A 16,158-nucleotide genomic window follows, 5' to 3' on the forward strand; every position below is an offset into this window, starting at 1 on the left:
AAATCAGTAACTGTATCTGCATGAGAAGCCCAAAGGAAACCCGTTCTATTATACCACAGCAGTCCTTGTTTTACTATGCCACACCAAACACCTAATAGTAAATAAATTACACTGACATGAGGCCAGATAAAGTGCAGGTTTCTTCAGTCTTCCTTCACAAAGACACTAAACTGACATGGAATATTTTCTTCTACAGAATCTGGCCTGACAAAACTGGGAGGGTTTACAGCAGGCTAAATAAGGAATTTTGGTTTTCTTCCCCAGTAAATCTTTAGAGGGGGAAAAGGGAATTCTTCAGACACACACAGAACATTAGGGGAAAACATTACAGAAGATAATCCGGACACCAGGAAATACAGTGAGCTTTTGTTCTGCAAGCACATTTGTGATTTGCAGCATTTTCACCCAAGATAAAGCATAACCAATGTAACTTGTCTATCAGGATGTAAATCCTAACACCAATACAGACACACACCCCTCTACATGGTGTGTGCCTGTATCCCCTCTACGTGGCACAAGTGAGGAAGAGTGAGCCTCCCTTTCATCAGTACTGTTCTGGATCTAAAATCACGTGTGCTGGCCACTCAAAGGGCCAGCTCCAGGCAGCCCCAGTTTGCTCTTCATGTGAGAAAATCACATGCAAATATCCAGAACTGAGGCTTTTCTCATAAATGCTGAACAGAACAAGCCAAAGGTGCCCACTTTCTAACTGTGAGGCACGTTTCTGTGGGAAGAAATCAGCCCACACAAATCAGTGCCTCACCTTAGCTGCAAAACAAAGCCAGTGGTTTGCCTGAGATTTCCACAGTACATTCCCCTTGTACAGCTGTTTTGACATTAGCAGCTGGATGCAATCACCACCCAGCAGCTGGATCAGACTTCCTGCAGCAGTCAATGGGGAAGATATAAAAAACCTTATACAACCAACCAAGAAAATGACTCAGTTTGGGGGGCTCTTACATACACCCTCAGCCAGCAGATGTTATTAGCTCTGAGCTTTAAGAACTGGGGACATACAATTTTACTTTGGATTGCACATGTTTCTTCCCATTTGTTTTCCCATTGATCTTAATGTCATCTGGCATTCTTTTCTTTAATGTTTTACTGTGTTTCTTTGAAAACTAGACACTTAGTAGTAGTATAGTTTAGTTTAGTTGGGCCAAGTTGTAACAGGCAAAACTCCCTTTGACTTTAAAATTGAGCAACAGCTTTAGGATTATTTTTCCAGCAGATTAGATCAAGTTTGGCTCTAGTCAGACGTATCTTTTTTCCTTAATTCCTTTTTCAGATCTTCAACATCTGTACAGAACATGGTCAACTCCTTCGTCATCTTCAATGGGACTAAAGCCTATTGCTTCTGTTTATAGAATTCATTTTTGATATACAGTGTTCTGGGAAGTCTACACTGAGGCTGTACTGAAAATACAATGGTTGTTCAGCATGAAGATAGACCTTGGGCTATGCTCACAGCAGAGCAGGGAGTTCCACCAGGTACACACACATACTTCCAACGAATCAGCTTCAGACACGGTTTTGCCCTCTCCTATGCTTTTAAGGACTCAAAACTTATAAAAGTACAACTGTAACATCTTCCAAGTGCCACAGGTCAGAGTCACACAGCCACTGCCTCACAGTGAATTAGGGGCTCTCTGAGCTACGAAAACAGGCTTGATGTGGTAGAAAAAAGTTGGGACTGTAGGAAGAGGTCTGTTACAGTCAATACTTCTGAAACAGAAAAGCATGTGTTACATGCACTGCTTTGCTAGAACTCTCTTCCTAAACAAATATTGCTATTTCACCCTCAGCCTCTTGATTCACAAGGTAGCAGGTATGTTCCTTTACACACTTGTGAGGTGACTGCGGCGAGAGTGGTATTGGCCTGAAATAGTGCAGTGTCTTTCTTACACCAAAACAGACAACACTTGACTAGGTCAAAAATAACAACAGGATCCTGCATTTTAGTCCATTACCAAATAAATGTTAGTGAGGCTGCTCTGTCCCTTCAGGAAACGTTTAGAGGACTGGAAACCCTAGAAATTACATATCAGCACTATCTTTTGGGTATTAAGTTATCAATTGTTATTTCATTTACTGATTCAGCTAAAGAAAAGCACTCCATAGTTTGCTTTGGATCCATGAGAAGTTAGTTTGGGGATGTACTCCTCAGACAACTCCTGGCTGGCATGACTATGCAGAGATTTCAGTTAAAGAAAGGGCTGCTGGAGTGACAAGATGTTTAAGGATACAACTGAGTAAGTGTGCAGCAAAAGATGTACAAAATGTGTAGCCATCCATTTCCCTTTGACTAAAGGAAGGTCTTTGAAGGAAAATCACTTTCTGGGCTCATTTGCCATCACTGTCCCTAATGACATCAGAAAGACTGATGGGCTCTACTCAGAGACAGATGCTCTTTTCACTGTATCTTTCCCTGTCCTGTATCGTGCAGCATTCTGCCCTCATTTTGATTTCCTGATATGCTAGCCTGAGTGTTGGCAATAGGGTCATGTTCTTCAGTGGCATCTGCTGCTCAGTGACCCAGACACACAATGTGCATCTTTTGCCCAAAACAGGTTCCTTCTGACAGCTCAGTAAATAAAGCCCCAACTCTTAACATTTCAAAGAAAGGAGGTGCTTTAGTTTGAACCCATTACCCCTTGTCCTATCTCTACAGTCCCAGATGAAGGGGACTTACATGTGATCATTATACATTTCCAGCAAGGTCAATATCAGCTATGAGCCTAAAACTCTGTTACTGGTTTCTAGTGCCACACAAGGACCTTGTCTGTTTAAACTCAGTCAAAAGGCTTCTTTTTAAAGAACATGAGTTTGTTAAGAATAAAGTTAATAAATAATGGAGCTGTCAGAAGATCTTACAGTATAATTAAGTTACAACAAATTGAAGTCACTGAGATGTCTCTCACAACTATTTGGCTGAACAGTGAAGCAATGCGGATACGGCTATTTACAATCCCATAACCAAGGACACCTATTTACCCCAAAGTGCTAAAACTCCTCCGTAGAATTCAGAAAAGAAGCAGATTTCCATAAAACATTACATTTGTAAGATACGAAACCAAATTTTGTAAGAGCTTTGTAAGTGAAAAGCACCATGCAGAAATTACTGCATGAAGAAACAGCTTCCTTCATAGTAAACTCAGTTTTAAGCCACTATCTGATCCAGGCTGTCTAATTTTTATTGCTGGAGGCTAGATGTAACATCAGGGTAAACTAATACTACCAGGTTTAAATATCTGAATTTTAAGTGACCATGGCAAGAAATACTGTTTTTCTCCTGATTTGTCAGAATACTTCAAATAAAGAAGAACAGGAATAAATTACTCTGCATTCTTCTTATATAAAGCATGACACCAAATCACAGTGCCTGTTCTCAAAAGAGTAAAATTCTTAAAGTTAGATGTAAATGTGCTGTTTCTTCAGTGCAGTGAACCCTTAAGACAAGTTTGCAATCACACTGATAACGCTTGATTAATACTTGAAATAAATTCCAAAGCGGACTCATCCCTTTACTCTCTCCTAAGCTTGATCTTGAAAGATAAGTGATAGAAAGAAGTTTTTTTAAAAATGTATAATGTAAAAATGTAAAGGATTTTTCTTTTGGAAGAGACTGGAATTCTTCTGGTACTGCATATAGGGAAAAATGAACAAAGCCTCAGACTGACCCATTCTTCAGACAAAACAATCTTCACAGATAGGCAGGAGTTTTCTTGTACAGGGAATGAAAATGACACCAAAGGGGAAGTGCAATCAGAAAAGATAAAAGCAAGGCAGATTCTTAACTCTCATTGAAGATCAGGAGAACTCAGAGACTTCAGTCACCTCCAAACTTTGGACAAATCATGTACCAAAATGTTTGAACTCTTGAAGAAATATTAGTGTAAGGCTTGTGAAAAGCTGCCTCTTTCTTCATCTGCATTAGCAAAGGCAGATTCTAACATTTTCACTCCTGTAATGTATTTTCACTCCCCCATTCCTTTCTCTGCTGTAAATAGGCCCATTAGTTGAGGACACATCAATATGAACACAAACTCTGTTTTGTTATTATAATACAACTGTAATGAAACTTAAATGGAGCAAAATTACAGTTCTTCCTGCAAAACAAGTAAACCAACTGGTATCTAGAGGAGTTTCAAAATTAAAATCATTACCACATACTGTACAAATATTTGTTAATAACTTTAGCAGTAGCTGCATTGCAAGGATTTTCTTTACCTTTGCATAAGCACATCTCTCTGTCAGATTTGAAGGCAGTTTCTGGAAGCTGGATAAAGACCTTATCTCCTTTTGCTCTTCCCCACAGTGGGAGAGAGCTGCACGAGTGCATCTTTCACTCCAGTGCCATGAGTTTTAAGAATCTACCTTGTAGAAGGCTGCAAGGTTGTAATGTCATCTAGGGTGTGCAAATAAAAGTGCTAAGAAGTAACAGTATCTAAGTGGTTAATACGCTGTCAGATTAATGAAATGGGTAGGACATGTCAATACAGATGTCAGTGGTAGAGAAACATGGGGAACTGCTGCAACGTAGCACAGCAGTCCAGCATTTCATTATCTATTGTGTCTACTGGTTATCCAGTAGTTAAAATCTTACATAAGGTGGCTGCAAAAGTTTGCATCACCTGAGGTGATACTACATAGGATACAAGACCAATGGTCATATGAGACAAGAAGATATTTGGGGCTATTTGATGCTGTGACAGACCTGGTGACAGCTAGCTTATGGCCACCCTGCCTCAGGAGCATCCCCTGAACCATTACAGTGCAGTTTCAAACCCAGGAAGATGCTCTGCTTCAGGCTGGCTTGTAGCACACTTATTCACTTGAGTCTCATTTGTTGAAGTGCTGAATGCCTGCAGTTCCCTCTGATTCCAGGGGGTGTAGAGGATACTCCATGCTTCCGAAAACCGAGTATTATGCATGAGCACACATGCTCTGAAGAATCAAAGGCTCCACAAAGCCAAAACTACCACCAATTCCACAAGCCCACTGAGTTCCCTGCAGAGCAGAGTTTTAAGTGTGCAGCTTTATAGAAAAAACATATTACTTAAGTCACACTTGTCTAAAGTGTACAGAGATACAGATTAAATACAAACACAGTTGTCTGAGGTAAAAGCAATAGCAGCTAGTATTCATTAGCCCACTGGGTGATTCTCATTTAAGTGGTCAATTTTGTGCACTATTTGAGTTAAGAGTTGGAACTTTCTGTGTGCATGTGGCCATACTTCAGGGACTTAAGAGCTACAGCTTAGCCCTCTGCAACAGGCAAACAAATACAGGAGGATTTCAATTTATCTGGAACACAAACACTTTATATGCATTATGGATGTAGACATTACAGTGCTCTTGGTCTCTGAGGTGATCCTTTCTTTAAAGGACAAATAGCACTACCAGGTGAGAACTATTAAAACCAAAACTAGCTCTTACATGATAAATTCTGTCAGGTTGCACCATTTTTTAGAGTCCACTTTCTTCATCATCTCTTCAAAGGATTTTCCACAGGCAGGCAACTTTTCTAACATGAGAGATTCATTGCAGAGATTAGTCTGTTGACGAGCACCTAGGTAAAATCAGAAAGCACCTTAAATCTCAATCATTGAAATAGAAGCAGCACAAACATATCACTCACAAGTTACATTGTTGTAAACCTATCAGTTAACTTTCCAAACCATTTTAGAAAATAGATAAAATGCACCTTTACATAAATAAATTAAAAACATAACTTAGTATGAAATACTATAGGTTGCCATATATAGCATCATCTTTTAGACCTAACATAGAGGAACCTATCTATTCAGTTTTCTAACCTTACTATCTATTAATACTACTTATATTATATTGACTTACAAACTAACATAGAAATGCCTATTTGTGTTTTTAGTTAAAAGCTAACCACAGTTACTGACCATATACTTCAGGGTAGAAAGCACTTCTCAAGCTCACACAGGTGCATCCCATTCAACTAACTGGTTGTAAATGTACTTCAACATCGAGAAGTGTGTCTTATCAGCTAAAGGGCTTGAATTCCCACAGCCACAGTTTAGCTTTTCCTTTAGTGTATCCACTAAAAGAATTATCTGCCATTATCAGATGTTAATGTTGCAGCATACAGCTACTGGCAAAGAAAGAATTAACCTTGACTTGAGCAAACCTGTATATTTTGCAACCTGAAGTGGCAATTCTACAATATTTAGAGCCAAAGTCAGAGGTTTTTCTCATCCAGCCCCTATCTGCAATGGAATATAAAGACTGTATTTTGGTATTTCTTAGAAACTTAAAATTCTGCAAAACAATCTATTCAGACTAACTAAAGCTTTTGATTTTGATACGGCTGAAACATTTTGTTTTGATTAATTAAATATGTCTTGCTTTACCTTTATAAATGCCACTATTCGTCTATACACAAAAAGCATACATTTTGCAGAACATTAAAATTACCTGAAAGCATATGCATGTCACTTATTTAATACAAATGCCTAAATTAAATTAGTCAGAAAAACCTCAGTGTGATTACTTCTCTTTAGAGCAGCACAAATCAGAGAAAAGGATTTACCTGAACAAAACTGCAACCCTAGAAGATCCTCATGTGTCAAACAACCCTCCTGAGAACTCTGGAGGAACAGCTTTTATACGAATAAAGCCAAGAACAGACTACTTCATCCTTTTTATTCATTGAAAAAAGAAGTCTAAGTAGAATCATGTCTTGTACCTTTTTCTGCTTGAACTACGTTTTTCACTGAGACCCTCTTTATACCAGGGAGAGGAGCTATTTCTTTTCCTTCTATTAGTTACTTTGAAAGCAGTATCCCATCATTACTGAAAAGAGCCAATGGTTCCAATTATGTGTGCTGACAGGCAAACACACTGACAGGTGAAGCAGGTCGAAGGCGTGCAAGTCTTCACTTGAAAAGTCAGGCGCAGCCCCCACTCTCAACAGTGTTCCTTACTGTTCAGTCCAAAAAACCTAAGCCAAGATGACTGGTTTCAGGCTTCACATCATGACCCAGCCATCAGTCAGAAACTTGAATATCCCATTCAAAATGGGCCATGTGATTGCAAGACAGGCTGGAGTGCACATTAAGTGTTTCACCCAGCGAGAGGGCTTTGGAGCCTGGGCAGGAGTACCTTGCAACTCAAACTATTGCAGCCAACATCTTAGCTGGGGAAGTCACTGACTCAGTGATGCCATGTGCCAAACGAGACACAGCCGTCACATCTGACCAAAGAAATACTCCACTTTCACATACTTTCCAAAAGCAGCAGATCCATAACTGAGACCCTAAGCCTGCTATTTCATACAGACCACAAACCTCTCCAGGTATACGGCCGACTCACTGGGACCCAACCCTACCTACCTCCTTTGTCATGTCTGACTGACAGAGCTCATAAAGCTGATGCTAAGTGTTCATCCATGTCAGGAAAAAAAATCAGAACTACAGTTAATCAGCAGGATAGAAATGGTGAAAGTTATGAAACAGGGGCAGCATAACTCTGTCCTTGGAAAGTTAACATGGTAGCGTGGGCCCTGCCTATTTAAGTGTTCCTGCCAATGCATCTGGAGGCTGCAGCAGCTACGTTTTACGTTCCACTGCTAGATCTATAAATGAATATTAACACTGGGCAGAATTCAAAACCAGATATGAAAGTTGCATAGCTGGCAACTTAATTCCTGCATTGATGCTTTCACAAAAGTGAAGCAAAGCTGCCTTCCCTGGCAGACTATTCTAACCAACCGGCTATCATTTGATTTATAAGTCTATAAATCCAACAGAATACAAGTGTCTCCTCCATTACATCATGTGCACTGACAATTTACTCCATCTCCTTCCCCAGCAGCATGTCTAAATGGATTTTCCATGGCCTTGGTATTTTTGGTTAGGACTTCAATATTTTGCAGGGTTATAGAAAAAACTCTGATGGAGTCATTTGACAGAAACAATCTGATGATGCAAGAGTTTCTGTCTAAATCCCTGGCCAAAGGGATTTAAAATTAAGAATAATTCTACTGTTTTACCATCACTCTTGAGACTGACCTTTACAAAACACTACAGAACTTTCTGTTCATACAGCTGATGGAGATGACCAGTTGCCTAACTGAAATGAGACAGGATGGAAGTGCTTCTCAGACAGCTGCCAGCAATAAAACAGAAAGAGAAGTTTGAAGTTTAAAAGCAAAGCTCACCTGCGAATCCAAGCATCATCAGACCATTAACTAGAGGGAGGGGGAAAAAAGAGAGATGAGTTAGATACTTCCATGCTGTTATGTCAAAGACAGTACAGATACAAGCAAACCTGAGCATAATTTAGGCTTCAAGAGAATACTCAAAAGTATGCCTTTGATCATTAGTTTCAGTTTTATCAAAGAGTGAGTCTGAATGGAAAAAATAACATTTAGAGAACATGATGCTTTTAAATTCCTTTTTACCTATCCTTTAAATGTCTGAGTCATGCAGACATATGGGTCTATCCACACCATTCTTTCCTATAGATTCCAATGTTAAGAATTAGGGACAGGGAAAATTTTACTTTAAGCTTCTTGAGCATGAAAAAGTTGGAGAAATAACACATTTGCTCAAAATGTAGGTGAACTGCACATTCTAAAGTGTAAAGCAAAAAAACACAAACCCTTTTGCTTTAAAATCAAGCAAGCACAGAATCATAAATAAGTGTGTGCTATATTCGTTAAGAAATGTAATGCTGGTTTTCATGGTCTCCACCTTTTGCACGGTGAAATCGTACATTTTGAAAACCATTACAGTCAAAACACAGGAGCTTCTCACAGAGATGTTACTTTAACAGGTATGTCAGAAGAGCATCCAAACGGAAACACAGGCTATGCCAACAGAAGGAATCTTCTGATTAGCAAGCTGCAGTACATTCAGATGGATTAATGAACAGAAGCCCACTGTGTTTGCACAGCTCCAGCCACACTTAGGATTTTGCAGATAGAGCTTAAAGGGATGTGGCTTCAATTGTTTTTGATGTCAAACTGAAAAGAAGAAAAATTGCTGACAAATCTTTACAGTATTAAGTATATAGTATCCATCAGAAATGAAATTAATAATTTCACACACATGGGTGCCCCCTGCTTCTTGTTTATACTCTACATGTCACTCCAGTAGAATGAATCAAGCTATATACATAGCAGAATATTAGTTCAAATTATATTGATCTAGCCTGTACAGTCACTGCGATATGCCAAGCTCTCAACTGAGTTAACTGCAAATTGTGTACATACGTCTGAGGAGAATTTAGACCCTTCCAAGGAACGTATTTTTCTTCCAGACAAGCATTAATCTCTGTCTTGGTTACTAATGAGACAGAATGTACCGAAACTGTAAAAAGCAGGAATCCAAGTATCTGAAAATTGAGTTGCATCCAACACACAGAGCTGAAACGCCATTACACACTCTGGTGGCTGTATCTCTTTCACAAATAAAGCACTGCTCTTTCCAGACTGTAATGCCAGGTGTAATACCAGTAAACATACTTGAGTCCGTTTATCCTCACTTGAAAAATGTGACTGATCAACTGCAGAATACTGAAGACCAAATTAAAAGCACCCAATTTCTGAGGAAGCCAAACCCACTGATTCTGAGGAAAGGGGTCTAGATGCACATAGGTGCCTTAGATGTTCCCCTGGAGGACCACAGCCTGCACCTCAAATTATCTATCAATTCCAGTCACCAGTCTCTAGATCCCTCATACTTATTGCTGTAGCAATCCTCATGAGACCATGGAGAGGTAAATAAACCAGGAATTACAAGAAGAGAGAATCAGTAACAGAAAACGAGTCCATGTTTTACAGAGAAGAGGCTGAGTGACTACCCTAGTGTCAGGCAGGGAAGCTGTGATAAACCAAGTACTGAATAAAGGCTCTCAGGTTTGTGCTCACAGATCTCCCTGCTCACATGAAAGCATGCTTTTTGCATTTTCTGATCTGCTCATGACAAAGTAACAAAGGATGTTTTGCACCTATCTCAACCAAGAAAGTCCAGATACCTTCAGAGAAGGGTGAAACAAAAATGCAGACCACCATGTGTTATCATGCCCACCTCTCTTTGTTTCTCTACACCCAGGTATTCAACTCATAACAAAGATTTAATCAGGAGACTACAGCTTGTTGGCCATGATAGTTTACACAGAAAGTATGACTCTTCCATCAGATATTTTAAGAAGGAGCAAGTTCAGCTTATTTCTTGAGAGCTTGATGCCATCACATCTCATTAGAAGATACACAGAGGAAGTAAAGTGGGTCACAGCATTGGAAGATGCTCCCATGACCCCAAAATAAACAGTTGCCATGCAATCCTACCTGAACCAACATCTAAGGGAGAAAAAAGGAGGTTGAGTTTAACTGTACCAGTTGACTACAGGTTAAATCCTATTAATAATGAACCATAACAATGGCCTTTAACTTTTATTTTCTCCATACACTGTAGCAGCATGTATTCCACTAGCATTAGTGGAATTAGATGTGAAGGGGCCAAGAGGTAAAGGAAAGTATCATTGATTCTTTCAATCTTTCTTAGATGGGGAAAAATCAGTTTGAAGAGCCTATGGAAAGAAAAACAAAATAGGATAAAGTGATAGAAAATAAGAAAGCCAAGAAAAAAAGTTTTTACTAATAACCTTCTTGTACATGAAAAAAAGAAAATCTGGTTCTAGACCTTCACTGCAGCCTCTTATTATTCACTCTCTACCTTCCTTTTGTAAGCAGGCATTCTTCTGGCATGAAAAAGAGAATTAATTCAGAATGGGATTCACAGCACCATGTAAATTCACTATTGGGATACATGAGAGGGTAACTGTCCTACAATTTTTCAGGTACATAAACTTCTGTTTTCCTCTAAGATGAATAAATATTTCTAAATGGTTGGTTTTCTGCTATACTGTTATTATTCCCTGGCATTCTCTCTTGAGGCTTAAAATTAGCACTGGAAGTCTTTGGATTTGAAGCAGCCTCTGAATTGCTGTGTGCTCTTCCTACTGCACATTTCTCCAAACACTTTGTAAGGATAATTCTGAAAACCTTGTTTATGAGGGAGATGTCAGAACATTTGCCTTTGCTTGATCATTTCTTGAGGCTGCTGCACTGCCTGACAGGATAGGAAGATTTCTGAGCAGCTCCAAGACTTTCTCAGAATGCATATATTCAATAATTCTTGTTTTACCTGACCACTGTATGCAGTTCTTCACCAGCAATTACAACAAAAGAACATACAATGGCCTCAAGTTAAACCTACTGTCAAGACTCTACTTCTATACCTCTTTCTAAAGACAATCCTGCCAATTGCAATCATCTAATCTTTAACTATGTGTCAGGACATCAGATCTCTATTGGAAGTTATGCATTAAGCAAACACCTGCCTTTCTGCAGAGCATGACGTTTTATTGATAGCTTTACTGATGCCAATATTGAAGCTTTATTGATAGTGTGCAAAAACTGCTCTAACATACAGTTCATGAAAGTAGGTGAAACCCCAGTTTGAAATGGCAACTGCCATTCTGCAGTTCTGCGCCTCTGATTTGATGGAAACACAAGAGAAAGATTAATACTCTATTAGTATAATTTTGTCATATTGATCACATCTCTTTATCCACATTTCTTTCATAAACCTGATTTTAAGTACTGAACAAATCAATCTTACAGAAGTGTACCAATGTTTCATCAGGTATTTAACTGTAACATGAATTTACCTGTTGTGTGGGTGGCATTAAAGATCATGTTAAATTCACTAATCTTTTATGTAAATCCCAAGTTATACCATTACAGGTTCTCTGGCAGGAATGCACAGAGACTTTGGGGTATCTAGTTCATAAGAGACTCCCATGGAAATAACTCCACCTGTGCTCTGACACAACATCAAGTGCATCCTACTGCATCAGAAAAACAGTGATTACAAGTATCTAGGGGTTCTTTATTACCTATCTTCCTGACATTTATGTGCTCAAGAGCCTCATTTCACTAGGATTTTTATGAATACAGAAGGAAAAGATGAGCTAACACAAGCATCACATGGCTGCTTTCCAAAAAGTTCTCTAAAAGCACTTCAAGGGGGGCAAGTAAAATGTATGTGGCCAAGTCGCAGCAGAATCTGAAGAGGCTAAGGAACCCTGAAGCTTCATGAGAAAGCCCACAAAAGTCTGAGCATTCCTGCTTTGAATAAGACTAAGGCAAAACAGTTTGTTCAAAGGTATTTCATCAAACCCACCTTTTCCCCTGCATAATCTCTATGCCTTTCTTCAGAAAAATACCATCAGTAAGCATTGCTTAAAGGCACATCAAGGTACATCTCTCTCTTCCAATTTTGCATCATGTTAGGGCACTCAGTTTTGTATCACCAACTCAATCACTGAAGGAGGGACAGAGGTGGACCAAGGAAGTATATGAACTGGGCATGCAGAAACTGGTCCCTACAGTAGGAGAAACAGGCAAAAGAACTTAGACCGTTTCTGTCCTTTCAGCTTAAAACCAAGGTTTGCTACACCAGCTGCTGGGAGAAAAGGTACTCATCTTTAGCTAGGATGAAAGAGCACTGATTGAGTTTTGACTATGTCAGCCTGCTGAGGAGCAGACTGACGCAGGCTGATTTACCAGACATGGTAACTGAGGTACTGAAACAGATCTGACTTATCACCCACAGTGCCACTGCCTGCAACTGGGAGAAGTCTTAACACAGATAGCTTCCTATAGGGCTGCTGAAGCTTGAAGCCATGTATTTCTCAGCAGCCACACAAAATACCTTGTGCCACAGGGAGCTGGCTGGTCCTCCCCCTGCTGCAGCCTTCATCCTTCCTGCCCTTACAGGCCTAGTTTATACCCCCACAAACTGCAGCTCTGGGTTATTTTTTAAATTATAAACTGCTTCTCTGAGTCCAGTTCTCATTCCAGCCTAATCACACCAGGATGCTAAGCCCCCAACAGAGATAACAAAGTGATAATTTAGCATGAAATTGGTATACAGATGGGCAAAGCATAAACTTCTGTTATGAAAATGTCTTAAATACATTCAAGGGAAAAAGAATTGATGATGACTGGTGATGAGCTGGGGTGACTCCAGCACCATCCCCCAAGATGGGCAGAGCCACGGGTGGGAAAGTGGCTCTATTTGCAGCTCCAGCGTGGCCGGGGATGAGCCAGGGAGTGCAGCAGCAGCAGCAGATAGGCCCAGAAGCCAGGTTGGATGGAGTCTTGGATGACATGGTTTAGTGTGAGGTGTCCCTGCCCATGGCAGGAGGGTTGGAACTGGATGATCTTAAGGTGCTTTCCAGCCCAAACTATTCTATGATTCTATGATTCTATGAGGTGACCCAATACATAAGTTCAGAGCAGTTAACAGCCAGTAAGCCAGGAGCACTTAGGGTGTAGCTCAGGGCACAGTGGGGGACCCAGGCAGTGGGCAGAGGGGAACTCGCTGGAGCTGTTGAGGGTGCTGTTAATGCGCTGGGAGTCCTGACAGGAAGGCAGCAAGTGGTCACAATGTGCAGCCTTCCACCTAGGCTTACAAACACAATGCAAAAACTGGTCCAGATGGAAACTCTATCAGCTATACAGTGAAATGTATGCCTGTGTGTATGGGGAAAATGAAACACAGCTTCTCAGGTGGCCACCCTCAGAGAGAAAGCTATCATGAGTGATTCCAAGTCTAGAGGTTGTTATAAAAGTACAGAAAGGAAAAAAAATGCTGTTGGTACAAAACTGAAGTCCCACCTGCCAATCTTTAAATAACCCTTGCTACTGTATATATGGCTCAGAAGGTCATCTTTTGTTCTCAGCTACTAACTGTCCCTTTGACACTTTATAAGAGGAGCGGGACGGGGAGGGAGAGGAACAGGAACAGGACACAAGAACATCATCACATAGTGTAAAAGCAGCCAAGGAAATGAGGCAACTGAAGTTCACGGAGCCAGGCAATGACAGGAACTCAACACAAAGGAAGGATGCCAGGAATAAACAGAAGCTTGCAATAAATATAGTACTTGAAAGAAGTGTTACACTGGCATTCAGAATTGGCCCAAAAAAAACATGCTTCAACATATGGAGAGACAGGAGCAAGTAAACCTGTTGGCGGGGTGCATTGATCTGTCGCTATGCCCGAGAAGTTATCTAGAGAGCTAGGATAACAGGTAACATAGAAGTCAGCTTTGCACCATCCCCTGCTTTGATGCTAAATCCTTTTTAATACTTTTTTTCCCTGTGTCAACTTTACGGAAGACATATATTAGCCATGGAAATGTAATATTCAAAACTAAAAGTGCAGTTCAATGCTATACTTTATCACAGTTTGAGGCATTACGTTATTGCTTTTGAATTGGCAAGGTAATTTCAGACAGTTAACAATTTTGGACGTCAGACTCTTCTTCCTGCAGAGCAAGAAAAGCAGGAAGGCAATTTAAGCTTTTTCATTTCATCACTGCAAATCAACAGGGAACATTACTGAGGACATTGGCTGTTCAGGCTCATGTTGGCTCAGAGTTGCCCAGCTTTCCAGCGACTGCAAAGAAATGTGACAATTACTGTGAACTCATACTTCAACTGGGAATTTTTCAGAGCAGGAATACAAATTATTGCCTTTTACATTCCTTGGTGGAGTTCTTAAATCACTGCTGGCAGCGTATAAATAATGCTGCTCCATTTCTGAACAGCCTATGGCTGCTTCCAGAGGTGTTGGATGAGTTTTCTACTACTTTGTTTGAAAGCGGTATGATTTATTTCAATATATATCTAACCAGTGCTTTTCATTAAATATTTATATTCTTATTAATATTTATTTACTAAATAACTATTTAAATAAACCATGCCACTTCAACAACAGAATTAGGGAGGGGATTATTTAGCAACTGACTGAACAATAAGATCTGTATTGTAATGGAAGTCCTGTGACTCAACCTGAAATGCCACATAATGTTTTCTCCCCTTCTTTTCTGTCCCATTGTGCTTTTGATGAAGCACTGTGTAACTGAAATATAAATCCTTAATTTTTTTTACTGCCACTAACTTTCAGAAGGTGGATGAACTAAATATGTCAACATCAGAATCAAGTGCTTGAAGTAGACCAGCTCCACACTCTTTCAGAAGGGTGCTATGGACAAATGTGATCCTTGACAGAAATCCTGAGTTCCATCCTTACAGTAAAATTGAAGACTAAGAGGCGTACATTTGTTTCTAGAGTAGAAAGAAATTTGTGGCATTAGAAACTGTTTAAAAATGACATCCAGCAACAATACAGGGACCACGATTTGACTCAAGGGGGCTGGAAGAGAGTCCCAGAGGACTAACACTCCTCCGGAGGTGCTACAGCCTACAGCTAGCAGAGACAAGCAGAACAGGTTGCCTAAACAAATCCTAATTGACTGAATTCACTTCTGTGACTGTTCTCTGGGACATTAGGAAAACACTGTTATTTAGGATGTATCTACAGGCCTTCCAAAGGCTTTGTGCTCCTTGTTTTCATCTAATTTCTGCCTGTGAGACCTGGTCTTCTGGGTCTTGGAATACACTAGTTGTCACACAGATGTGTAACCTCTAAACCAACCAAATTGTCTCTTAATAATTTATGCTTACAGATAAATATGCTTCTAGCAAGAGGAAACGAAAATCTTTTTTCACCCCCTAAACATCTGCACTTCTTCAGGTTCATTACAGCCTTGTGTGGTACCACTGGTGTGGTCCCAATTTTACACCAGGTATGAAAATGATGACAGAACTAGTAAGAGATTTGTCTCAGTCACAAGCAGGAATCACCATCACACCAAGAACAGAGTGACCCAGCAGTGGTGTGGTGCCAGGACCTCTATCTCCTCTCAGAAAATGTTACCAAAGTAACTGAAGAACATGACGACCTCTCTGCCCCGAAGATAATAACTGTGAAATGTGTCTGCTGTGCAATTTATGGGAAAGGTACATCACCAAATGAGGCAGCACAGTTCAGATCTATCCCCTGCAACAGGACAGACAGTTTGCAATTCATTGTGAAGAGAGACCCCCCCCTCGGTCCACATCAGAACTGTGACAGCCCCCAAAGCTGGCCATCTGCATCCAGGACCTCGGTCTGTCATTGTACCACCTAATCACCTGGAAACATATATTAGACCTAAGGGATGCTCATTATTGTAACCCAACTGCCTGTCATTGGTCAAAAA

At 40.1% G+C, this 16,158-nt stretch overlaps 1 protein-coding gene across 2 annotated transcripts in view; it reads right to left on the reverse strand.

The window, feature by feature from the left end:
* The window catches only part of RAMP3 (receptor activity modifying protein 3), a 70,112-nt gene that overhangs the window by 22,172 nt on the left and 31,782 nt on the right, over nucleotides 1-16,158 (reverse strand). For both annotated transcript variants that reach the window (XM_062625418.1, XM_062625417.1), the window contains exons 2-3: nucleotides 8,195-8,224; nucleotides 5,440-5,572 (exon numbers count right to left, since the gene is read on the reverse strand). In XM_062625418.1, coding sequence (XP_062481402.1) covers nucleotides 5,440-5,572; nucleotides 8,195-8,213 — 152 coding nt within the window. In that variant the 5' untranslated portion in view covers nucleotides 8,214-8,224. The remainder of the gene's footprint in view (nucleotides 1-5,439; nucleotides 5,573-8,194; nucleotides 8,225-16,158) is intronic.

This window comes from Pezoporus occidentalis, unplaced genomic scaffold (genome assembly GCF_034315485.1).
Source record: "Pezoporus occidentalis ecotype Australia unplaced genomic scaffold, CSIRO_AGI_Poc_V1 ctg28, whole genome shotgun sequence".
Lineage (NCBI taxonomy): Eukaryota > Metazoa > Chordata > Aves > Psittaciformes > Psittacidae > Pezoporus > Pezoporus occidentalis.